The 25,926-nt window shown below is 37.8% G+C and overlaps 2 protein-coding genes and 1 long non-coding RNA gene across 5 annotated transcripts in view; all 3 read right to left on the bottom strand.

Annotated features, from left to right (window-relative positions):
- LOC124128341 (fibropellin-1-like) overlaps nt 1-25,664 on the bottom strand; it is a 416,047-nt gene extending 390,383 nt beyond the window's left edge. For all 3 annotated transcript variants that reach the window (XM_048386710.1, XM_048386712.1, XM_048386711.1), the window contains exons 1-6: nt 25,535-25,664; nt 25,253-25,297; nt 24,588-24,698; nt 22,750-22,857; nt 22,275-22,394; nt 21,678-21,791 (exon numbers count right to left, since the gene is read on the bottom strand). In XM_048386710.1, the coding sequence (XP_048242667.1) occupies nt 21,678-21,791; nt 22,275-22,394; nt 22,750-22,857; nt 24,588-24,698; nt 25,253-25,297; nt 25,535-25,625 (589 nt within the window). In that variant the 5' untranslated portion in view covers nt 25,626-25,664. The remainder of the gene's footprint in view (nt 1-21,677; nt 21,792-22,274; nt 22,395-22,749; nt 22,858-24,587; nt 24,699-25,252; nt 25,298-25,534) is intronic.
- Nucleotides 2,899-5,620, bottom strand: LOC124120807. The gene is made up of 6 exons (XM_046483667.2): nt 5,552-5,620; nt 5,297-5,384; nt 4,954-5,057; nt 4,735-4,810; nt 4,446-4,567; nt 2,899-3,348 (listed from the first exon to the last, which is right to left on the bottom strand). Exons 1-6 carry the CDS (start codon nt 5,583-5,585, stop codon nt 3,272-3,274), a joined length of 501 nt encoding a protein of 166 aa, XP_046339623.2. The 5' UTR covers nt 5,586-5,620; the 3' UTR covers nt 2,899-3,271.
- LOC125374917 lies at nt 20,086-21,551 on the bottom strand. The gene is made up of 2 exons (XR_007218820.1): nt 21,333-21,551; nt 20,086-20,377 (listed from the first exon to the last, which is right to left on the bottom strand). It is a non-coding gene; the product is annotated as an uncharacterized LOC125374917 (long non-coding RNA).
- Nucleotides 25,665-25,926: the final 262 nt, after the last annotated feature.

Raw genomic sequence — 25,926 nt, 5'->3', positions numbered from 1 at the left:
TTACCGAAGAAGATTCATACGACGGATTGTGGTGTTTAACAATAAGGACAGCAAGTTGCAACAGCAGCGGGTTCACAATTTGTTGAATGTCGTCAGCTATGACGTCGTTTCTAGTGTGACTTCATTCCGACCTCACCTTACAATGAGATTCGAATGACGTCAACAATGCCGTCCGGATGAGGTAAACAATACACTGTTGTTTCGTGACGTGATATGACCCTAGGGCACATATGTTTTTTATGAACCCCGATATGTTTGCCTTCGTAGGTAATAAGTTAGTATATTGAATAGCACTTACTGACATAAGTGTTTCTTATAAAGTAAGACAAGTCAAAGACAAACTGATTGCTAAAGCGCTGTTTTTGTACTTTTAAACCATGTGCTCAACATCGAAATTTCGCCAAAACTCTTACAAGATCCTTATCAAAACATGAGGTTAAATGGAGTTCAGTTTCCAATGGTGATTTATATGACGCAGAATGGTTCAAGAACACAGAATTGTTAATCTTTTGACTCCAGTTTTGTTCAACAATGTCAGTACATGTTCTCTTGAATAATTCCATAAAACAACGTATATGTCCACAGTTCTGCGATATCCACGCATAACCAAAACCAGATTCAAACAAAAGCATTCTCACATGAGATGCCCAATTAACACTACCATTATCACCTTGTACTTTCAGCATTTTATAACAAGCATGTGGAAGTCTATTTGAATTCATGCGTATCAATCTACACAGATATCTTATACGTCGGCTAAAATAAATAACACTTAGGTGATAACGGACAACTTCAACAAGAACCGCATTAGATGATGCTTTATTACTGATTGATAAATATCTCTTTAAAAAAACTCTGGACTTTTTCTATACTTTCTCAACATGTAAATCACCAAATTTCACTTCCATAACCGGCAATCGGAGCTATTTTACTATCGAATATAGAAACAATTACCTTAAATGACAAGTACGGTTAGAGCTTAGCCACCTTAAAATAGATAAACATGCTTTCTTGGCCTGATGAAAAGACAATGCCCAAGTATTTATAATATATAAATAATATATATATGGGAAGTTTCATTGTAACTAATGTATCCTGGTCACTCGGTGACGGCGGCTTCCTAATAGAATGTAACAATTGACAGGAAATGGGCAGATGGTCAGACTCTGTTCTGCTGTGTACATATAAATCTTTGATAGCATTACGATTGTTTGAAGATGCAAGAAAATATTCGAATTTGGGCCTATGTACGTAAAACAGCCTTCCACGTCACCTGGTTTCCGTCCATTCACAATATGAATTCCCCATTGTTTACATATATTTAATAATGACATACCAAACTTTTCTCTTGTGATTTTCTTCCTTCACAGAACATATCTGTTTTGTACATCCCACCTAGCTACAGCACTTCAACATCAATTTCATTCTCTTAAATGAAATCATCCTGAGATGCAGTTCGTGCATTAAGGTCCCCATGTAGAACCATATTAATGTCTGTGCCATACTCAGACTTAAAACAAGATATCATAGTCTCCAGCTGAATTCCGTCATCACCCGCCATATCGCGGTATAGCAGGGACGCTTCCGGAAGCACATACAGTCCACCTAGGATGACGCGTTTCACGCCAGACTCAAGCCTCACAAACACACACTTACCCAAGTCACTGTGGATTCAGATGAGCTGAGGTGACCTTACTGGAGGCCTTACCCCTGGCGCGTGGACTAGTGACCCCGATAGGGTGCGGGTTTGGAATATGTGCAATAACGCCATTAAGTAGTTAGTACTAACTACAATTATTGATCCAAAAAGGTATGTGAGAATGTCTTAGAAATGGATCTAAGGTTTCTAGAATATCCAAATCATAAGTAAGGAATAATGTATGAGGTTTTCTTTCACCTATATGCTGTTACCTCTTGATATAAATTTAATAATGTGAAAAGTGACCTGTGTCTGGCATGGATATACTAAATAGGTTTACTTTCTTGGAAGAGGTGACAACCATACAGCGCCATGTAGATGATCCACAAGAGGTTTGTTGCAAAATATACAAGGGTACATTGATGACTAGCCAAGACGACAAACTGTCTGCAATAACAATTGCGTGTGCCTGCATGCATACATTTGTTTAACAAGAATGTATAGCCAGAGGGATGACTTTACCTTTCCGATAGTCAACTTTGTCTTTATGTCGAGCAATATTCCTTTGAGGGACAATCGAGCATGCTCTTTCCACCAAGATTTGAAAGAACGTACTTCAACTCTTGCCCAGAAGTCGTTCGATCACCTTTACAACATCCAATGCCTCCGTAAAGTTTTCTAAAAGACTTATGAAAGTCATAAGGAGGATATTTCCAAATTTGACGCATCAGTTGCAAGATTGATGTCCGATGCTATTCCCTATTTTGACTTGTACCATTTGTTCCCGTGGTTTTTTTAGGTGAACAATTACCTTGCCTTGGGATGTGTTTGTGACGGATGCCATCGGTGGAGCAGGATAGGCCCTCCTGTTCGGGAACACCTGATCTCATCACTATTTGAAAGTGTTTCATAAACACATGCTCATGTTATAGTAGGAAGTGTGTGCGTGCATTCGTGTGGTCAATTAAGTTTTATCCGTATGTTGTACTGCATTTGAATCATGGGATCTTTCTCATAGATGAGGGGCGTTCGGGAAGCCTAGTGGTTAAAGCGTTCGCTCGTCACTCCGAAGACCCGGGTTCGATTCCCGACATGGGTACAATGTGTGAAGCCCATTTCTGGTGTCCCCCGCCGTGATATTGCTGGAATATTGCTAAAAGCGGCGTAAAACCATACTCACTCACTCACTCACTCTCATAGATGAAACAACATAATGCAATCTAAGCTGATATAACACTTTATTACATAAATGATATGCTGATAGTTCAGTACATTTTAAAAACTAATGTTAAGCATAATTGGGAAAGAGGAAATCATGAATACATTATGCTTTACTTCTGCTATCAAAGAGTTGATGGCATTTACTATTCGTCAGTGGCCTCTTAGGGGGAACCACGTCATCAGTAAACGTCATCAGGTTGGCCTAATTAAGTTGATTACAAGTCATTTTGCCCCTTGAATCAGTTTGAAGACTCTGTATTCGTTTTCGCTTCACATTTTAATGCGCATCGTATCATGTGAATTACAGGAAGTTCTATCAATGTCAAGAACAGTAATGTTCAACAAGAACTGTAACGTTGCAAACCAACTACAAACATTTCAAAAGCAGGTTTGTATTGCGATTGTTTGGGGTTAACAAAAAAACGTCATCAGGACGAAGGGGAGCAGAACACTCGTACTGTACATTCCCAGGGTGGAAACTGCGGTATCTACACAAGAAAGAAAATAAAAGAGATTACACATTTCTTTGCTAAAAAGAATGTTCAGATTCACCTTTCAGATTTAGTGATATTTTAATCTATTGGTATGATTTCAAAACCAAAATATTTAATTGTCTACAATTAGTTTCATATGAACATGTGACCACATTATTACCAGGTTGTTTATTAATGTATAAATTCAACACGTCAATGCTAGAAAATCACCAGTGTCGGTATAGCTCTCGAAACAAATTAAATAGGGCCTGTAGCACCACCACTCATAAGTGTTTGTTTGAAAACAAGTAAGACTAAATAACTAAGAGTTTGTTTGCACAGTTAACTTGCCTTTGCATGTGTTTATGACGGGTACCGTCGATGGGGCAGGATACCCTCACATTTTCGAGAAAACCTGATATCATCACTATATGATAGTGATTCATAAACACATGCTCATGAATATAGTCAGAATAGTTCAATCGACTCTGTTTTCAGCACAGATTTCATATGAATATGGAAATGATCCACGTCGTTGGGGTACTACACCACACTGAAAACCAAGTCACCAAGCCTTTCGCTAGGTTCATGCCACGGTTGATGCACATGTTTAATTACACTTTTCAGTGTAAGCGTAATTTGTGAATATGAGGATCAAGGAAAAAATCGTCATATCAACATACAATCAGAAAGCGACAAAAAGTCAATACTTTAATTCCTACGCGCACATTTCAGACAGATTGAAGAGATAGCTCAGGCAAACCAAGCCTTAACCCATACTCTATCACTATTATTATAATTATTCAATACGAAAATAATTGTTTGTCAGTGATTACCTTTGCATACATGGAAATATATCTTTACCTTTATGAGTGAGTATGGTTTTACGCCGCTTTTAGCAATATTCCAGCAATATCACGGCGGGGGACACCAGAAATGGGCTTCACACATTGTACCCATGTCGGGAATCGAACCCGGGTCTTCGGAGTGACGAGCGAACGCTTTAACCACTAGGCTACCCGAACGCCCCTTTACCTTTATGAGATGCATGTACCAATTATACATAATTGCAAAATGAACTCATAGGCAATCGACAACTGGATGATACTTACTACATGTGAGAGCTGTAAGTCTCCCCTTGGGCTTGTCTATTATAGCAGAGGCTATGACTCCAGTCGCGCATGTATCTTTATCTCCTGCATCAGTGAGACATTGGATGTAAGTCTCAAGAGGCCTAAAACAAATGACATGGTGTTCTATATTACTGATAATAAAAACGTGAGGTGAATATGAATAATTGCTTGTAGCATCTAATGTTAATACTGTTTCCATATTTAAATATATGTCACTACATTAAGTTAACATTATAGTGTTGAAGATGATATGAAAATATGATTTTACCCGCAAGCGTTGTTCCCGGACAGATCGCTTCCCCAGAATGTCTTTTGGCATGTACAGGGCGAAACCAAAACTTGGTCTAAAATCAGAAAGGAAAGACTACCAGCATCATTCTTTTATGATATTGATACATATTGTGGGTAGCTTTTGTGCTACAGAAAGAGACAAGGAAATGCTTCTTATCCAAATACAACAAACACTGCATAACGATTGAGTGCTTACCGCAAGTTGCATCTTTGATTGTCGTCGCCTGAGCTGTTGACAGGTCACATCCAGCTGAAGTTCCCGCCGCAGTCTCGAGACAGTCTAGGTACGTTTTCAGATGTCTGCAAAATAGACTTTTCCTTAAACAATTTGTACTCCAAATATCTTGAAAACTACTGAAGGTATTTGGAATACCAGTGGAGGCATGCTGTTCGTTAGGAACGTTCTCATTACCAATGACAATCTTTAAATACATGTGTGGGTCATGGGGGGAAGTAGTCGAACGTACACAGATCCCTTAGTGTGACCTTTCGTCTTTCGTATCTGATAATGACAATAAAAACATTGGGTTCCTACATACCCACAGTCATCATCTGTTCCAGCGTTGTCGTACGTGTCAGTACATGCAGCACAAGTTCCAGCAGCTTCATGACCTGGTGTGAAGACGCCTGTAAGAAACAATAACACAAAGATATCAGGAAACATTACGCTCAGAGACGTTGGCGGTAATGTACTGTGTTTGTTTTGGCTTTACAAATTAGAAGTTACGATTTAGTTAATGCAACTTAATTAGTAGAAACCTATCATTAGCCTTAGCTAACTAAATGCAACTCACATAAAAGCAGAGGGAACACCACCAAAGTCCACATCCTGTATGCACCTTGTTGTTGTCTGGCCAGACCCCGCTGTGGTATACACTGTCAACATGGGGAGTTTTAGCTTTATACCCTATGTTGCTATGGTGTAGTCTGTTGACAGGGACACAGTTTGAAGCATACTCCCAAACACTATAAATTCTCCCTACTTTTAGCTTTACCACACACGGTGATTTTAGATTTTTTATTGACGACTTTGGTATATCTTCCACATTGCATGAAGGTTGTTAATAAAACGTTAATGACTTGCATGCTACCCTACTTTGTTTTGTTCACGAAAACGAAAACAAGACATATAAGGTAACGTTTATTTAGCATTAAACATTCAATTCTTATAGAAAATTCTATTTGTTTATACCTGTAAGATGTTGAAACTGACCTTGTCACCACCTGATCATAGAAGATTATTTTCTGAACATCACTGATCACCCGGAAAAAAAAGTTTCACAAATCTGTTATCAAGGTTATATAGAAATATATGAATTGGGAATATATCAGTTTAGGTAATCGGAATGTTACTAAACTCTACATTCTCAGGATTTTCTCTCTGATCTGAGTGGTACATACTCTGACCCAAAGTGTCAAGGGTTGAGCAAGCAACTAAATTGTAATCATTATGAGTAACTTTTGGAACAAATAACAATAACGCTGAATAGATTTTCATACAAAAAACTCATGTAAAGATACTTTATTGAGGGTTTAAGAAGTTGATTTCAAATGGAATTTGATCTGAAGAATATGTCGCCGAAAAAACTGACACAAAAAGAAATCGACAGGAATAAAAACTACAAGACTGAAATATGTTTTTTTCTTTTTATAAAGCATTTTGACTCTTAGTTTAGTGAGTGAAACAAATATCTCGTTTTGAAGCTGCAGTTTCAAAAAAATATCTAGTCGTAATGAAAAAACCTTTCTCCGATCCCAAAACATCAAAACAACAAACGGTCGGTCCTTAAGGTCGTATATATATATATTGCTATGTAAGTGCATAGTAGAATGTATTTGCACTGATCGCACTTTACGATACACTGTTAACACAGCTCTCAAGAACCTAGAAACAAACATGTAAATCACACACCACGATACGCAATTACTCTTTCTAACTTCTTTAAGCATTTACATTGCGTTATATCATGGCAGGAACACATCTGTTTAAGCCTGCCACCATATCCCTGAATACCCGACTGTTGATGTCTGAAGTGTAATACATGCTCCGAGCATTGAGTGTTAAAGGTATATCTTTTTGAACATAGTTTGAGCTTCGCCCATGAACAGGATAGTTATCCAGATATGCAGTGATGGCATTAAGTGACATATTCTGCTATGAATTGTGGAGACGTGATCGTGCAAAGAACAAGACGCTTGAAACGACTATGCTAACATCACTTAATATATGTCACATGTAGCATCGCATATGCTCTCATGATATAGTACAACGAGCTATGCTTACTTATAATTACGGAAATGGTTTCTTATTAAAGGAGAACCGTTGACACAGTCCATCACCAGAAACAAACCTGAGTTGTGACATACCGTGATCAGCACAAAACATCTATATCATATGGACAAACTGCATATCTGTTGAACCATGTAACAGTAACACTGTTCATGCATGTTTGGTCATCTGAACATGTTATCACGTATGTTCTTGTGATAGGTATGTCGTATTTGTGGCTTTAATTGAAAACAATAAAGTTCCTCAAATTTACATCTTTGTACAAACAGGGGAATAAGCAACACCCAGACCAATTGAAGGAAAGCACAATACCCTTTGCACCTAATCTATGAAGGACATAAGTATGTCCAAAAGCAAATAACAAAGTTATTATCATACTATTCATCGTCACTCATTCATTCATTAATACTGTGTGTATCTTGAGTAAATATTACCTGCATAGGAAAGAAAAATACAAACTGTCCTACTCGACAACATTCTAAATTCTGAATGTTTTTCAAGGTGATACACCGAAATATAATGGGATATTTATACGTGCATTCTATATTTGTTATAAAGCATATGCGTAAGGTTCACAATGTATGGGTGAATGGAAAAGGCATGCCATGGTGTCTTACTTACTTAATAACCTTAGTAAGTCCTATGCAACGACAAGGTTGAACAAATCATTACTTTCATCTATGACAAAAACATTATATCCGATGCAATTCCCTATTTTCACTTTACCAAATGTTTCAGTGTTTTTCTGCTTAACAATTGACTTGCCTTTGCATGTGCTTGTCACGGGTGCCACCGGTCGGGCAGGATACGTTCGCTTATTCGCGAACACCTGGTATCAACACTATTTGACTGTAATTCATAAACGTATGCTCGTGATATGGTCGGAATCGTTAAACTTACTCTCCTTTTAGTAGATATTTCTTATGAATACGAAAAGGGTTTTGTCACTTGTATTTGTCATACTGTCTCGTATTTGTATATTTGACTATGTTGTAACATTTATCAAATATGCCTATAGGAATTCCGGTGTTCAGAAAGAGATTACTACAAAGGGTTATGTCATATACCATTTTTCGTACAAGTCTTAAGATAAATGACATATCTGAGAGACACGAGTGAAGTAATTTATTTTTCACACACGTAACACGCAGTATCGAATAGATGCATAGTTCGTCTGTTCTGATGATCGGTCATGAGAGCCGTCATCCGGCTTACCGCTTACTATTTACTACTCATACCTAGTGTGACCCTCCACAAAAAATTCCAGCCATATCTGTGTATTATCAAGGCGATGATTATAATGCAAAGTAAATAAAATTAACAAGATATTTATCAAACCACGGTCATCACCACGGAGTAGAGATAGAGAGAGTGAGAGAGAGTGAGAGAGAGAGAGAGGGAGGGGGGGGGGGGGGAGAGAGAGAGAGAGCTTGGAAAAAAAGGTTGCAACATCATGAACGACGTTTTTAGTATGGATGCCGCAAGGTAAAATAGAGATTTATCAAACCACGGTCATCACCACGGAGTAGAGAGAGAGAGAGAGAGAGAGAGAGAGAGAGAGAGAGAGAGAGAGAGAGAGAGAGAGAGAGAGAGAGAGATTGGAAAAAAAGTTGCAAAATCATGAACGACGTTTTTAGTATGGATGCCGCATTTTTCTTTGTTCGGAACAGTACAACAACTCCAGATACCCTAATAATGAGTGGAGTCTCCGATAACCTGTTTTTGAGTTGATACGAAACACGTGCAGTACAGGCGCACATGCAAACAATGGCTTCACGATACAGCAACACACTTAGCCAAGATCTTTATCTCAGCTCCCTGGCTTTGAGGTTTCAATCGCACATATAACCGTTTTTGTTTCCATCTCAAGGTGAACAGTTCACTTTTATGTGGATGGGTTTGTTACTGTTGTCACGAGTGGGGCATGATGCGCTCACCATTTCGTTCACTATTTGATAGTCATTCATAAAGACATGATCATGATGAAGTAGGAATTGTATAATTAACTATGATTATTGGAAGGGTACATCAGAGGTAGAGTTGTTTCGAATATTTGAATTGATTTGGCTGTGAAAATATCACTGGTCACGATGAGGTTTATAATGTCAATTTCAGGAGGTAAACAAAGTTTTCCTTCTGTTGTACGGAGTTTTGCAACAAACAAACACTTCCTTTTTTGTGCAAATCAGGTGAGTGGCAAGTGCTACAGTTAGGGCAGGACATGTTTATAATAACACTTTTCTCAAACACATGGCGTCATCACTGATTTTTAGTGATCCTTTCATATCCTGTTCAGAACTAGTATTCTTTTTTCTCCCAAAGGTATACGTTTCTGCAGAAAATCGTGACTAATTTTTCTCTGGCGTAACATAGCTGCTGGAATATTGCTCGATATTAGGGGTCTGTTGAGGCGGTTGACAGCCAGTTGAACGTGATAGGAGTCCAAATGGGCACATAAATGGAAAAGAGCGAGTATCGAGCAGTCATCAAAATTTTGACTTTCGAGAAAAGTACTTGTTACATGTATGTGTATTTCATTGTTTAACAATGATTGTAACCGTGTAACATTGTTTCTTTGAATATTCGGTAGACGGTCATTGCATTGTATCTTAATCTAAGCAGTCGTCAGGAACTCAATATATTTAGATGCTAATGTTGTGTGTAAACTTCCGGAAACGGCGAGACTGGTCCCGCATTGGATAGAACCTTAAAGCATTGTCTGGACTAGTCTTTGGTGTGCTGGACTGTGTATATAGTGGAACAAGAACATGCCTGCCTCATCTCTCACACATTTTATCACACACGCTTTTTGATGACGTCAAGACCAGATTTCATGTGAGGGTCTCTCAGCATCACTGATTCCCTGACTAGCCCATCACAGAAGCTTTCCCACTGTCGCCGCCGGGTGAATATATATTATTATCACTGACTTTTGCTATCACCGCTGTATTTTTGTATTTGATACTGATCACTGCCATCATATCATTTATTGCTATTGACTATTGCACTACCACTCTATTGTTTACTGCCTCTGTAGTTGATGTGCAGTAATTTGTATTGATTTCTATTTTGAGTGAATTTTGATATACATTTGTTGATTGTATTCCACGTGTTGGTTGTTGGTTTCACACTAGGTTATGTTACGTACAGATTTCTGAATTTACATATTGCTTCAATTTAGGAATCGACACGTGACATGCCCCCGAAGAAAGTCATTTCACAAGTGTATGGGGATACATGCTCTAGGTTTTCCAATGTTAAATGTTGGGAAGCTATGTTTAAGGTTGAGAGAACAAGCCTTAATGATGACCCAAGGTCTGGAGGTCCTTCAACTTACATCAGTGAAGATTCAATGAAGAAGATAGAAAAAACCTATGCTGTCACATAGACGTAGTACCATTGCTTAACTTGATGAAGACACAAGTCTGAGCCATTGATCCATTGAAACTATTATTCATGAAGATTTACAGATAAGTAAGACAGCTTCCAGCGTTTCTAAGTTCTGTTCAACTTGGTGTTCAGCATCCACGGGTTGACAAACATGATGTAAATATCAAGGTCAGCTACAGTGCCGTGGCGTTATTGTTTCCATATAGATGTCTTATAGCGAGAATATCTGTTTCCAATCTCTGGCATAAACCTTGGAATCACATCCTGGTAAATAGTAGCTACTACCGCGCCACGATTCATGCATTTAACAAAAAGTGCGCAGGTCAACTCCTTGGGGAGCATTATCATCTTTATGTATTGTTTACTTGGATCGGAATAGGTACTCGTCGGTAGTCAATGAAAGTCTAATCTTAGCAGCCATTGCCAAATCCATCATGCTTTTATTTGCCTTTTGGCATCTCTGACAGTATACATCCTCTATACGTTGATGGCAACAGATCCCCAGTAAGGTGTATATTCCGACAAGAGGAATACGTTCACCGCAGGAGGTACAAACTCCTAGTGTTCTGGTTGTTTAACAAGTCAGGCCCATGGTTGCCGAGCTGTGTTGAATAGCCACGTTCCCAGACGAATGTCAAAAAGGTTGATGGCAATGGGACGCATATCATTTTGCGATTTGGCGATTTTACAAAAGAACAGCCTAAAAAAAGTTGAAAAAATTAACAAGAGAGGGAGTTGTACCCTAGTTCGAATATAGACTTTTTCTCACTATTGTGCGTTTCATTCTACGACACTGGTGAACAAACGGCGACGAACATGTATGCCCCTCCATGACTATAACATGTTGAAGTACGTGTGAGCAACTGATCCCCAGTATGTCGTATGAGAGGGCAATAAAACTTTCTCTCTGCAGAAGGTACAAAGTCTCTGTGTCGGAGATGTTGAACATGTTATACATGTTGGGCCATGCTCTGATGAACAGTCATGAATTTAAAACCGGAAAAACATGTGATACAACCATCATGCCCAGATATTTATGTGATTTTCGTGACAATACATTTGCAAAACATATCTTGAACGTACTTAGAGATTACATATAGTTGCAAGTTCTTTTCAATGGAGATCATGAGACATGTTGTTTGAAATCAGAAATACAATGTATGTCTTTAAATATTAACTTTCACATTGTATTCAAAACTTAGCAGTCACGGGACGTTATTTTAACATGAGCATGTAATATAGAAATATTGTGACAAACCCTTACTGTATTCATAAATCTCTGCTCAAAACAGAGTCGCACCACAAGTACAGCATGCAGCCGATTCACGAACACCCCCCCCCCCCCCCCCCCCCCCCCCCCATTTATAACAGCGGCTATTGAGGAGGTGCTCTTTAAATAATCCTTTCACGGTTAACTCCAAGGCTGAGTGTCCAACAATGCACTCGTTTTAGGATTTATAGGGTTAGAACAAAGAGAATTGTCCTCCGTTAAAATAACACTGCGGGATTAATATCGCACATGTAACCTCATGCAAAAGTAACAACACTTATCAATAAGACAAGTAAATCTCCAGATTTGCTGCAGATATTGTTAATGTGCGTTCATAGTTGCAGTGTAGCAATGTTGCCGCAATTTAGTAGTATTGTGTCACGTTTGACTTTTTCATATATGAGGATATATCTCCCTATTTTTTTTTATTTTCAGAACTGACAAACACTACTGTGAATGTAGCTAAACAGTTATTAATGAATCTATAATGGAGGTAGGTGTAGTCAAATTTACAACTTAACTACTTAAAATAGTTCTGATCCATTAAAATATATCTATATGATTACACTATACAAATTATTGATTTATATTATGAGTCCGATGGTCTGTCATAAAATTATGTAGAGTTGCTATGTAATTCCGACGTCTTTATTAGTTGATCTTACCTCCCAAATGAAAAAGGAAGGTGTTTAGTGTGCATTGTACCCCGCTAGACGCAATTGTAATTGTAAGCAACGGTGCCAAATTAACACTTAAACCATTTATTGTATCAATGGTTTCACACAAATGTCAAATTAATACCTTTCTATATTTTAACTACACATGGAGATGACCTTTATCGATGTGAAACATCTAATTTACTTTATGTTAGCGTGCTGCTTTATACCCTATTTTGATAAACAGATTCGCGTTAACCCATTTCCCGCGAAGTGCAACGACATTCAATTGATGACATCATGCAGTGCTATGACTTCTTGAAAAGAGGTTGCAATGCAGTAATGTCACAATTGCGACACTACTCCCATTCGGCGTGAGCAACATATATGCGACATGTCGTAAATTGGGAATGAATTGTTTTTGTTTTTTTAGATAAAGTGCCACATCTTTAACGATTAGTCTCTTGTGCATGGCTTCATGTCTGCCTAGAAATATACAGATGATTCACGACAGTTAGAGTTTCACAGTTAGTTGGAAACATACCAAAAGACAACGTTTATGTAAACTTGATTCTTCTGAAAATTACTTTTGATTATTCAGTAATTATTATTATGTCACAATGAGAATATAGTACATAATGGGCATGTTGAGGTATGTCTATAATTCTGTTGATGTAAGAAATGAAAACAAACAGAAATCCATGATTAAATTCACAAGAATAACTATTTCACCTACATATGTTTCCTGTCGATGGTTACATCTCATTTATTTGAGCATGTGATCAAGTCTTAAGTACTTCCTGCTTGTCGCCAGGGAACGGACAACCTCGTGTGACATGGCCCATGTGATTTGGTTATGTAATGTTTTGGTGAAACCTAAAACTGCTATATATAAAGTGAGTGTTTAATAATCTCTCACAAGGTGGACGACACTGGGTCTCCAGACCAATATGTGCGAAAAAGTCTGATTGTTACATAGATGCATCTTGCTGATAGATAATACACATTTATTAGTACAATATTAACTTCAATTGATAAGTTCCACTGTTAGCGAAAGTTAGACACAAAGCGTTTCTTTCATGAACTCGAAATCAGTGTAATTAAAACACCACAGCGTGTGCTAGATGCATGCAAGGGCCCATTTCCGTTAATCCTGGGAAGAACGGAGTTCGAATCAATGACCCAATATGAAATGTTACAAATCTATCAGTCAAATGTTTTCACTCTAAATGTGTCATTCTGCTACCCTCCACTATTGCAGTGAACCAAAAAACACAACAACAAAAATTACTTACAGTTCTTCAACAACTCCAGGTATCACACAACCATGTACAGACATATCTTGTTCAATGGCTCAACACATGCTTGGGGTTTTTCTGTCAAGAGCTTTAAACACGTTGTTTCTCTACCATCATAAATTTCAACGTATCCATCGTATCTAAGAAGTCTAGGGTCAACCCATATCTTCACCCTGGTGTTTTGCCTGGCGGTGCGTCACAACTGTTGAGATGTGGCACATAACGATAAATTGCCCTGCACTGACAGGACGTTTGTTTGCCCTGTTTACAGTTTTCCCTGCTGATATCAAGTGTACAGACACGATGCAGTAAATTCTGAACTCAAAATAATAAAACAAAATTGAAGTAGTCACATCAAGTTGAAAAACGACACGAATAGACTACTCAACGTAACAACATGTTTACTGTTGGTTGGAGAGCCACCAGAAATGTTTGAGGTCCTTTAGACTGGCTAAGCAACAAACGTACTTACGTGAGGATGAATCTGCAGTTGGGCGTACCACTTGAAGTTAACTTTAATAAGTGAAATGTCCATAAGGCAATTTGGTCATTTGAAGATCGATTCCAACATAAATATTCTATAGCAAAGCATGATACCAGTCTTAATAACAAGATAAATGTAACTTTCGTGAAACCGGTTGCATAAATTATACAGTTCATCTTTGGACTTTTGTGTGTATATATATTTATAGCAGTATATATATATATATAGTAATAATTAATTAAGTGTAGTAAGATTGATCACATTTTTCGTGGGAGAGCATATAACAGTAATATTATGATAACATATTAATGGTCGTACGAATCTCTAGTGACGTCACTCTGTCGTTCATCAATCAGTTAAATCTTAAATTACGCAGATTTTATAATATCCCTGGGATTCTATATTTAAAAGTTCTAGCAATATTGTAACATGCCAATGCCCCTACGCCCGTTTCCTAAGGTCCGTGGAAAGTATGTTTGAAACATAACATTGCTAGTAAATGTTATTTTAAGATTATATTTCGGTATATGAATAAGTTAGTTAAAAACTTCCCCTTGGCTTTATCCATCGGATTCGAGTTTAAAATTTAATAAGTACTCATCGAACGTGTTTTATCCTACATATAGTGTATGTTAATGTCAATGAACAGAATGCACTTTCCATATTCATGAGAAAGTTCTGCCAATCTCTGATTGTACGATTCCGACTATAAGTAAAAAACACATTTCACTTTAATCAATCTTTACAAGTGTTTGACGACAAAAGGGACACAACTCCTGTGGTCTCTGACGGATTATATGCCTGGTAAACGTATATAAAACTATACAAAAAATCATGTCATTGTTGAGAAATACCAGTAATAAAATAGCAGAGGTTGTATTAAAGAGAAGTATTATTAGTTATAACTTGTTAATCATATATGTGGGTGAGAACGCGAGCTAGTTACGGCTTAACAGCGTTTAGAGTGAGCTTGAAGTTTGCAGTCGTCGAAGCACCCCACAAATCACTGATTAGCTGTAAAGTTCGTAATTTCGACAGGAATCTGGTTCTCTCCAAACATTATGGATACCCGTTTGAAGTTCGCGATTTTGTTTATTAGATTAGATCATAATAACATGTTTCCCGTTTCAACTGACAGGTTTATGATCAGTAAACAGGACATAATGTTAACATATTCATTTGTAACAGTAGAGACGTGCCGATTTTTAAAAGAATATATTAGTGACGAAACCAGAAAGTACTGGGTCCTAGGGAGCTATTCTATCCATCGGAATCCCACAAGTGAAGTATTGTCACATGTTAATTAAGGATTGACTGTGTATTTTTAACGGTTCATTGAGGTATGAATTGAAAAACTGAGGTGGAAACTGTATGAATCCGCGATTCTTACAAAAGTTTGCCCATCGGTTTTTCGATTCATACCTCAATGAACCTAAACAAATATAAAGTCAATGCTTATAATTAAATTCGACAACGTAAAACATGTTTTATCTACAATAGTTTAACCCAAAACAGTTGCATATATCAAAACAGACAAACATGACGACATTGATAAACATTCCAGGTGTAGGAATGCATACAGTGGCGTGACATGAATCAGGTGATCGTTAAATTGATGCCCATAACTTGACACGCCTACACAGTCAGTAGCCAATCAACGGAGAGTGGGATTAAAACAATGTTAATTGGACCTGTCAATTAAGGCAAGAGGCGAAAAGAACTGCAACAGTCAGACTGTAACGAACCGGAAGAAATATGTCCGAGAGAAGGCGGCTGTTTCAAATAACATGGTCATTTACTGCGTAATTCAAACATTCCTTCCCTGATTACGGTAAAACACAGTTGGAGAAATGCTGGTTAGAAATGAAACCCGAAGACATGAAAGTTGAACCGAGGCTAGCGGGAAAAAACAGGCGAGCGAGCCTACATGTTTGTTGTTTCATTCATTCTCGGCCTTCGGTTACAAAGGGTAGTTTGGACAATGAATATGCATGAAAGTCGCTAAATGTCCTGTGCATGGCGATACACGTGAGCAGAAAGGGAATTCCCTCGACTGTAATATTGGGGTTCCCCGACATTCCGCAGTAATTAAAGTAGTGCGCCGCAGTGGGCGTGGCTTAAGTTTTTACATTCATTGGGAAATGAATGCAATAACACGTGACCATTTCAGCTAATCAGAATGCAGGAATTTCCATAAACACAACGAAAATTTAATTATATACATTTAAAGGCTGTAAACATGAAACTAAAACCAGAGTCTATCTTTCTGAATCACTATCAAATAGTGATCAAACCACATGTTTAAATTAAGGTATATACCAAAAACGATTTGAAATCTTTACTAAAGCCTTGAATGCAGAACCCTGGTCAAAAAACTTTTGAGCAAAAGGCATATGAGCCTCCTTGAAATAGAAAGATCATGTTCAATTGTACTTCACTATGTAGACAAAAAAGGCTGGAGCTACCGGAATATTGCCCGACATGGACAGGGAAAGATAAAGTTATCCCTCTTGTCATACACTCTTGTGGATACAATCTTAAACGAAAGGCCTTCCTCGGTTGTATTAAGGATTTTGAGTAATCTTTGAGACAGGGATATCAAAATCCAGTAAAAAAGACGAATTGGCATGACTTTAAAGCCACAATTTGATAGTATTGATGTGTGGCAGATTTCTCCCTTTGTTTACATACTTGTCTTATATGTGACACTATTTGGTGTGTCACTTGTATCCATTTTGTTTTTCTCAAACTATTAATGTAGTGATGCTTACATATAACAGTTATGTTACTCTGAACCTTGTCAGTTAGAACAACTTTAAAAACAAAACATTTAGGGCAGCCAGACTTTGGACAGATTGGATATATCACTTCATGTATTCTTAAGATAATACGAAGGTGTAAGAGAGGGTCGGGATGCACTAAAGTAGCATTAGGTGTCATTTTGTAATAAGTGGTCAGGTTAAAGTTTAGCGTGTGTGATAGAAACTAAAATTTGCTTCAACATTGTGAGAAAAGAATTCATGAAACTTTCCTTTATAAGATCATATATGAAAACGATACGTATTTATTTTTGTTCATGTATTCAAGAATTACACAGATATAAATCTATTCACATTCACGTTCTGAAACGTTGGCAGACTGAAATGGCGATCCAGTAATTCTAAAGACTGCATGTCATTTATACCCTTTAGTGTGGATCATTCTAATGCCATATCCAGATTTAAGGGCAGGAGAATGTTTTATCATCACATGCACATTAATTGATTTTTACCTAAAAATGCTACCTTAGTTTTTTAACTATAAAAGAATATCATTTGTAATTCGGCAACTAGCACAATTTGACATTTAGGCAAGAGTAGGCATCACCACGGGCACCAATTGTGCTCCTCTTCTGGCGGATCTGTTTCTATATGCAAAATAATTTGGCCAAGAAGTTGAGGTTCAGGTACTAGTATATCTATGATATGCTATGGTTCAATAACCATTAAATAGCCAATTCTCTTCCACTGATTTATCCACCTGAACTAGAAGTAAAGGAGAAAAGTGAGATCGCTTCGTCTGTTTGATAAGGAGATCAATGCATAAAGATTCAGAGTGACGAATGCTCTCAACAAGACTGTGTGACCAGAGGGATAGATGACGTCATCTTTCCAATAGTAAACTTTCCCTTTTACGAATATTCCGTCATACGACTCTGGCTTAAATATTGTATAATCAAGGTATCATGCAAGACCTCTGTAAAGGTCAATGGGTGTGGCGGCACGTGACCTTGTGCAGAAGTCACAGGTCACAATCAGGTGAAGTTCAGATGGCTTGCTTGGCATGTGTTTGTGACGGATACCACTGGTGGGGCAGGATAGGCTCATTCTTTCGCGAACATCTTTTTTCTTATGTCACGACCTGAGCTACATAACTCAAGTATGCTATATGATGATTCACAATATTTTACTTAAAACTACAATGCTATTTTGCCGTTAAGTTAAAAAAACCTAGGTTAGAGTATGCGTTGTATTTATTAAATAAACATCTGGTGGTCCTTGTTTATATTACAATTAAACACTGCAGGGAGAATATACCATGTTGGTTTACGATAAATTACGACCACGAGTCATTTCTTTCTGGTATGATATATCAACATTATGTTCAGCCTCTAAAAGGATGATGATAAAATATACAAGCGTTAAACATATTTACCCTTATTCAAATAATGAAGACTCGCTCAATAGAATCCGACCTCCGCAGTTTTAGACAGTCAATTTTATGCACAGGTGGGGATTTTCCGCATATCCTCACATTCCTCGTGTCAATTACCTGAACCTTTTCTTCCAAAACTGACTATTATATCTATCACGCTTTTCAATGGGATCGTTCAGCAATCGCTTTATTCTGTGTTGCCTAGACCATCTGGGGAACAACCTACCAGACACGTCCTTCTCAAAAAGTAACTTCCTCCAATATACAACGTCATCAAGTTTTGAGCGCATGTTCGAATCTCCCAAAATGACATCATGATAGAACAATGTTTTATGTTGAAACTATCAACACTTAGTTCTTCATTGTTCTTTGCGATTTGTCACGTACATGTAGCTATGTTATATTTAATGAAAAAAGATCATCAATAAAACATAGTTTGTTGTTCAAAGAAGCCCGTAATCGAGTTGGAACAGATAAACTAATGATTACATTCTGAGAATCCCGCAACGTACAAGGTGTCTAAATAGATCGGGTAGTCAGGCTTGTTTATTCATGGACATTGTGCATGACATAAAAAACTAGTGTGCCTGGAAAATTTGTTTGTATAAAAGCCTCCATCGTATAGCTGGAATATTTTGAGTATTAATTATGTCTTGGGGGGGGGGGGGGAGGGGGCTGGGGACTTTTTTGTTGTCAATTCACTTGAAGAAAACTTTCCACTCTTGAAAAAAAGTATGTCTGACTATTAGGTATCTCTCTTGCTACATCTCTTGACAAACCATTATTTCCACTACTTATCCCATACAGTGACAAGAAACCAAACACAAGGAGCAAGAGTTACTCGCTCATGCATACTGTCAAACTACGATGAGGTCATTGCAAGGCGACGTATTGGCCACACAAGGTTTGCTCATGATGATGAATCCTTGTTGCTGTGAGTGGCTTAAATCCCTGTCATGATTATTGTACGTGCGCTTCATACTACATACTCCAGGATTACTTCCCCTTGTCCAGAGGACTCTGTATAATATGCGAGGCATTGGACACATGCAGTCGAGCATCAGGACCAAGAAGTGATGAAAGGGTGACTGTCAGATAGTGACTGTCAAATAGAGGTACGAGTTGCCGAGTTTGGGAATCGGGTGGCTTATTGATTTTAGCAGTTAGAAATGCTGTTGCTATGATAAATATATTTTCAAATTACTTTCAATTACAACTTTGATGTATTGAAAACATGTTTTTTTATTCTAAAACCCGTTCTTGTCACTGTGTGGCTGAGGCAATGCCGATGCGACATTTTAATATCAAGTCATCACGTTGTGGTTTATTCCTAGCCCATTTTCCCCGACTTTGTGACAAACCAAAGAAACACCTTTACACGTTAAATGGCATGCATGTTTTATTTATTATAAAGTAAATCAGTCCTTATCCATCACGTTATACATAATAATAGAATAACATCCTTTGGTAATAATTGCTCACTGTCACAGTAGGTAAGAAGAAGATAACATTTACTCTGTGTCGGTGGTCACTGGAGGAGAGTTCCACGTCATCAGTAACATGTCATCAGTGGCCTAAAAGTAACCAGGGATGAATTTTGTCTTCTTATCTACAGTGAGGTAATTAAATTGTAATCAAACAGACAAATACAAAATAACCCTGAAATGCAGGCCCGAATAGCACATAGTGACTTGTTCCTTTCCAGATATGCTGCGTGGGTTCTTTTTCGCAAATATGTTCCCTTAATCCGCTGTTCAAATTTCTGATCAGGATAATACTTTTGGTAAATGTCATCAGGAAAACCATCAGTAATTTCTGTACACTAGATCTACTGTTAAAAATATTGGATGATATTACTGTGACCACATTAAGCACTTGTCTAATTAACACAAATAATCAGTCATTACATTCAATACAATCTATATCTACTACTACAAACTCTTCCGGTCCGGTTGTGTTCAGTTGAGGTTAAGCTTTGCGAGGACAGCAACAACTGTGAGCAGAAGGAAGTGCCCCGATATCGTAGCAGCACCTGAGGCTGAAATACAGGACATTCATGTCTGCATTATGCCTGTTACATTATTATGTTCATCATTTACTAATGTGTAAGTCCTACGTAGGAGATAATAAGTCCTATGTAGGAGATATTTAGTCCTACGTAGGACATAGTAAGTCCTACGTAGGAGAGAGTAAGTCCTACGTTGGAGATAGAAAGTCCTATGTAGACGATAAAAAGTCCTACGTAGGAGATACTTAGACAAACGAAATTTCACTGTGGCCCTACTACGCTTCCGTACATTTCCGCCAGTTACAGTGAGAACGTATTCACCCTTTCCTCATTTCAATATCTTGCCTAGGTGTATGAGATATATAGAAATGATTCCTCTTTAGGCAGGACAAGATAAAAAATGCCTACAGATGAACATATTATTGTTGCCGGTAGGAATTAAATCGCAGGCATTGAGAGTGTCAAGACAAGATTATTTCCTGTACTGTACTTCCTGTGAAACATGGATAAAAAAAATGGACATTGCATAGATTAGAGGAGTGACCGCATACAAGGCAAGCTCTTTCGGGGTAAAATGAATCCAGCACGCACCTGCTGAATTTAAGCGGCAAAATAATTTCCATAATCACTATTACAGAACATTTGAATCACTGGTACAGAATACAACAGGCAATTCGAGGAAATACAGAGCCTTGGTCACAATGTCTCCTCATTCTTCTAGCTGAAGTGTGAGTTGCCAAACAAGGTCACGTGGTACATTAAATTTACCGCCATAAATAGTAACCTACCAGAGACATATACTGTGAAAACAAGGAATTCCTCTTATTGAACTTTTTGTCATCATGCTCTAAATGATGTTTACTGTTACGTTTTATTAGTATTTGGAGGTAACGGTAATCGAAACAGGAATATGAGGGGCAGATGATTCATATAATTGATATAGATTATGAAAAAAATTGTGAAGTTGTCCACGAAATAATTTTACCGTTAGCACACAGGTCCCCTCCAAAGCCTGGAGCACAGAAACAGATATGCTGGCCAGTGGTGTCAGCCTTACAGGTGCCGCCGTTTTCACATGGTTCCGCATCTGCGCACTTTGGAGCTTGAAATATCAAAAGAAAGGGAGGGATATGCATTAAGAAAAACATTCCTGTCAGAAACCACTAACAGTTTTAAGGTGCATCATACGACTCTTGCATGAAAGTTTTTCCTGACCAGGTTGTTCGTTGGAACAACTGACTCGCCTTTGGATGCATATCACAGGATTCGCAAATTCTGTGTGATGATTGTTTTACGAAATAAAATGATAAACTTCATCTGTTCTTCTTACCAAGCTGACACGTGTCTCCTCCATAACCCGGGATGCAGTCACACACATACTGGCCACTGTCTTTGTTGCAGGTTCCACCATTTTCACATTCAGTATCGTCTTTGCACAGCGGCACTAAAATGAAAGGTATTTTTCGGTTATTAAGTGAAAATCATTGGATGTGGAGACCGACCATTTATTATTGCAACGATTATGCTCGCAAACTTTCATGAACTACAACATGATATTGCAACAGTGGCAAAACAAAGATCGCCTTGAGTTTCTTTTGCCTCCTGGTATATTATCAAACGCTGCTACACAGTTCAAAAACATTGAGGGAAAAACCTTGATTGTTTACAAACAAACAGTAGTTTAAAACAACAGCAGCAGTTGTTTACTACTTTATCCCAGACCCATGAAGATTCCGGGGTAGAATAGGTCTTCAGCAACCCATGCTTGCCGTTAAAGGTGACTATGCTTGTTGTAAAAGTCGACTAACGGGATCGGTAACGGTTCTCTTAAAACAAAGTCATAGAGAAGGGGGTTATTTTCATCAGCATAGACTATTCAACAATGCTTTGGTTGAATTATGAGACCTGTACATGAACATAATTTTACCGTCAGTACATAGGTCCCCTCCAAAGCCTGGAGCGCAGAAACAGATATGCTGGTCAGTGTTGGTGTCAGCCTTACAGGTGCCTCCGTTTTCACAGGCAGTTGTATCTGTGCACTTTGGAGCTTGAAATACCAAAATATGTGAGGATGACAAGGATCATGAAAATTATGTCAAATAGGCCATTGATATTTTGATAAAGAAAAAGTGTCTTAGTCACATTGTGCATGCCTTTAGCGATTCCATGCCGGCGTTTCATGACGGTTGACAATGTAATCACCACATAATATATAATATATCGAAAATAACGTGTATGTCTTAAACATATCATAACCTCATCAGTAAGAGCTAGAATATGTCTTTACATACTTATGAAACATGTTGTGATTTCATCTACATCTTCTTTGTTTAGGTGTTTAATAAGATTGCCGTTTGCCTTCTATTCCATCCTTTTAATGATCATAACAAGAGAGGTCCTACCGAGTTCACATCTGTCTCCACCGTAGCCAGTGACACACGTGCAGACAATAGACAGGGTTGAAACTGCACACGTCCCTTCATGCAGGCATGGATTGTTGTCACACGAAACTGTCAGAAATATTAAGTATTTCATGCAAAGTAATGCATGATAAGTCAGGGTGATACATATATGTTGATGTTATTTTTGTATATCAATTCCTCAGGATGACAAGTATGATGAAATAATGTTGAATACAAATAGGTTTTCGGCTCTTTCATTAGCCGAACAAACTAAAAATGGACATTGAATACATTAGATTGTAAGCTATTGTTTTTTGAGAGAAAAGTTAGTATGTCAAGGGGCACTGCCACTATTTATATTTTAAGATGCATGTATACATTTCGGTAAAGAACAGTGAGAACGACTTCAGCATTACATCATTTCCCTATATTGCCAAGGTTATAAAGTTTATGGAACCGATTCCTCTTCAGCACAAGTTAGAAAATAAAAATGTATACAGATGAACACATTAAAGTTTTGTTGCACGTAGGAATGACATCGCAGGCACTGAGAGTGTCTTAAGATTAGATTATGTCCTGTACTTATAGTGAAACACAAGGAGACACATTACAAATACCCCTGTACATGAATATCTGCAAGTAATTATTGACAAAGCCGAGTCTTAACAAGAGTCACAATAGCCACGTGATGACCGTATTTAGATTGCATGTGTCTTCTCTAGCATCGGTCTTTAAAACAAATTGCATCAAAAACTAAAATGGACATTGCATAGATTAGATGAGTGACCACATGCAAGACAAGCTCTTTAAGGGTACAATGAATCCAGCAACATCCTGCTGTTTGTTGTTTTATGTCTAGAATAGCAGCGGCAAAAAAATTTCCATAATCACTATAACAGAACATTTGAATCACTACCACAGAATTAAATAGGCAATTCGCTGAAATGCAGAGCGTTCGTCACAATGTCACGTCTTCATTGCTCCAGCTGAATAAGCGCAGCCAAATGAGGTTATATGGCAAATCACATTTACCGCTATAAATGGTAACCAATCAGAGACATAAACTGAAAACAAGGAATTCCTCCTCCTGTTTCCCTATTCAGTCAGTTTCCGAAGCACAACTCGTGCAATACTGAATGAGACCAAATTTAACATAAACATGTTAAGGCCTCTTGCCAAACTCTACCGAAAATTATTTCAAACGACGTCACTCACTAATAGGTTTAATACAGGATGTAGGGGCATCAACTCATACACAAACGGTGACTGTGGTCTGTGGGTTAAAACTGTTTAGAAAACTTATCATTGTAAGTATTATTACCATTTTGTAGCACTTTACTATCTTCTATCACGGGAAAACATAACCACGCGTTGACAGTACTTGGTTATTCAAACACATTGCATCAGAGATTAAAATGGATATTGCATACATTAGAGTAGTGACCACATGCAATGAAAGCACTTTGAAGTAAAATGAAGCGAACCACAACCTGCTGTTTGTCATATTTCTAGAATACATGCGACAAAACACATTTCCATAATCACTAGTACAGAACATTTGAATCACAGGTACAGAATATTTGACTACTTGTGCTTGTATCGCAGGTTCTATCATTTAGACACTAACTCCTAACAGTGAAAATAGGTTTCTTAACAATAGGTGTCGAAGGGGATTATATTTATATGTTGTGGAAAATTAATGGATGGCCTTTGTTTTACACATATACATGTATGCATACACGTATGGGTTATACAAATGTGATTGTATGCGACTGTAAGCTTCACCAGGTTCAACCCCTTCATTATTGTGAATTAGCAGAATAATATGATAATGTTACCATCTTCACAAGTGTTTCCATCCCAGCCAGGCGCACATGTACAGACAGCTGTACCGCTGCTATCATCACATGTTCCTTCATTTTTGCATGTATTAGCATCGCAGGTAGTACCTAAAATAAACATATTTAAAGGCAATTCAAGGATATTAAGAAAATGTTGCAAATGCCATCGTTCAATATCACAATTAGCCACACCAGAGGAATGTGTAGGATTGACAGTTTAAGGAGCCATAATTATCCGTGGAGAACTGTGTCCCATTGTCAGCAGGCTCCCAAGTTTTACCCGGACATTAATCCTTTGTGTGTCTGTAGGTTTTCTCGTTTCCAAATAGAACCTTTTTTTTACTGCGATTCATATGCCACATGATCCCACGTACAGTACTATGAAGATATTATTTGACCTCACATAAGTAATATCTCATTAGCATTAGCAATAAATGTGTTTCAGTAGCATTATAGGTGTTTCAGTTATATCGACTGCCTCTACATACTTCAATCTATATACTTCAATCGCATTTGTTTCAATAACAGGACGGTTGACTGTAAGATCTTTTATGAATGTGACTATAAATTGCAGGTATTTACTCCCCTTGCACAGTGGAAAATACATTAGATTAATAAGATGTTGAAAAGGAAAACATTTATGTTGTTTGTGCATCACTTACTTGCTACGCACTGTCTGCTTAACATCAATACAGTTGCGATTAACCCTGTAAAAATATCATATATAGTGAGTTATTATATTCATCATCTGTAAACGTTATGATATCTTTATGTATATATACATTGTACCTAGTAGAGCCTCTCAAGAAAGCATGTATGTATCTGGGCTGATATATTGATGACAGTGTCAAAATAGAAGGGAACAACCATGGCATGATAAAACTGATTGCAAAAGATACTCCATGAAATAATTAAAGACAATCACTAATTAGACGAATACTCACCCAACATTAAACTTTCTGCTGCATTAACCTTCATATTGACAAACACCAAGTCCTTGGTTGCAATGGGGGTTGTGACCATAGTCCATTCCATTTATAGGACGTTGAAGCGACGTCTACTTGAGGAATGTTGTTCTGATTGGGAGGAGTGGTAAAGGGAGTGTCACAGCCATGATGAATGTTGAGTCACGTACATTAGTTACAATTCCTATTGGTAACTTGGGATAAGCTAATATTCTTTGTGCTATCGTGCCTAAATTGCGAATACCAATGTGTGATATGGTAAGCAATTGGTAATGATATGAACTCTGCAAGGGAGAAAAGGCAACTTCACGTTGACCTAAATGTGTGTCGTAGCTAGGCCTGCCGCAACGGGATCAACATGAAGCTAGTCT

Source organism: Haliotis rufescens, unplaced genomic scaffold (assembly GCF_023055435.1).
Source record: "Haliotis rufescens isolate VD_foot unplaced genomic scaffold, xgHalRufe1.0.p SCAF_6, whole genome shotgun sequence".
NCBI lineage: Eukaryota > Metazoa > Mollusca > Gastropoda > Lepetellida > Haliotidae > Haliotis > Haliotis rufescens.
Note: the sequence above shows the minus strand (reverse complement) of the source record. Positions and strands in the feature narration are given on the sequence as shown.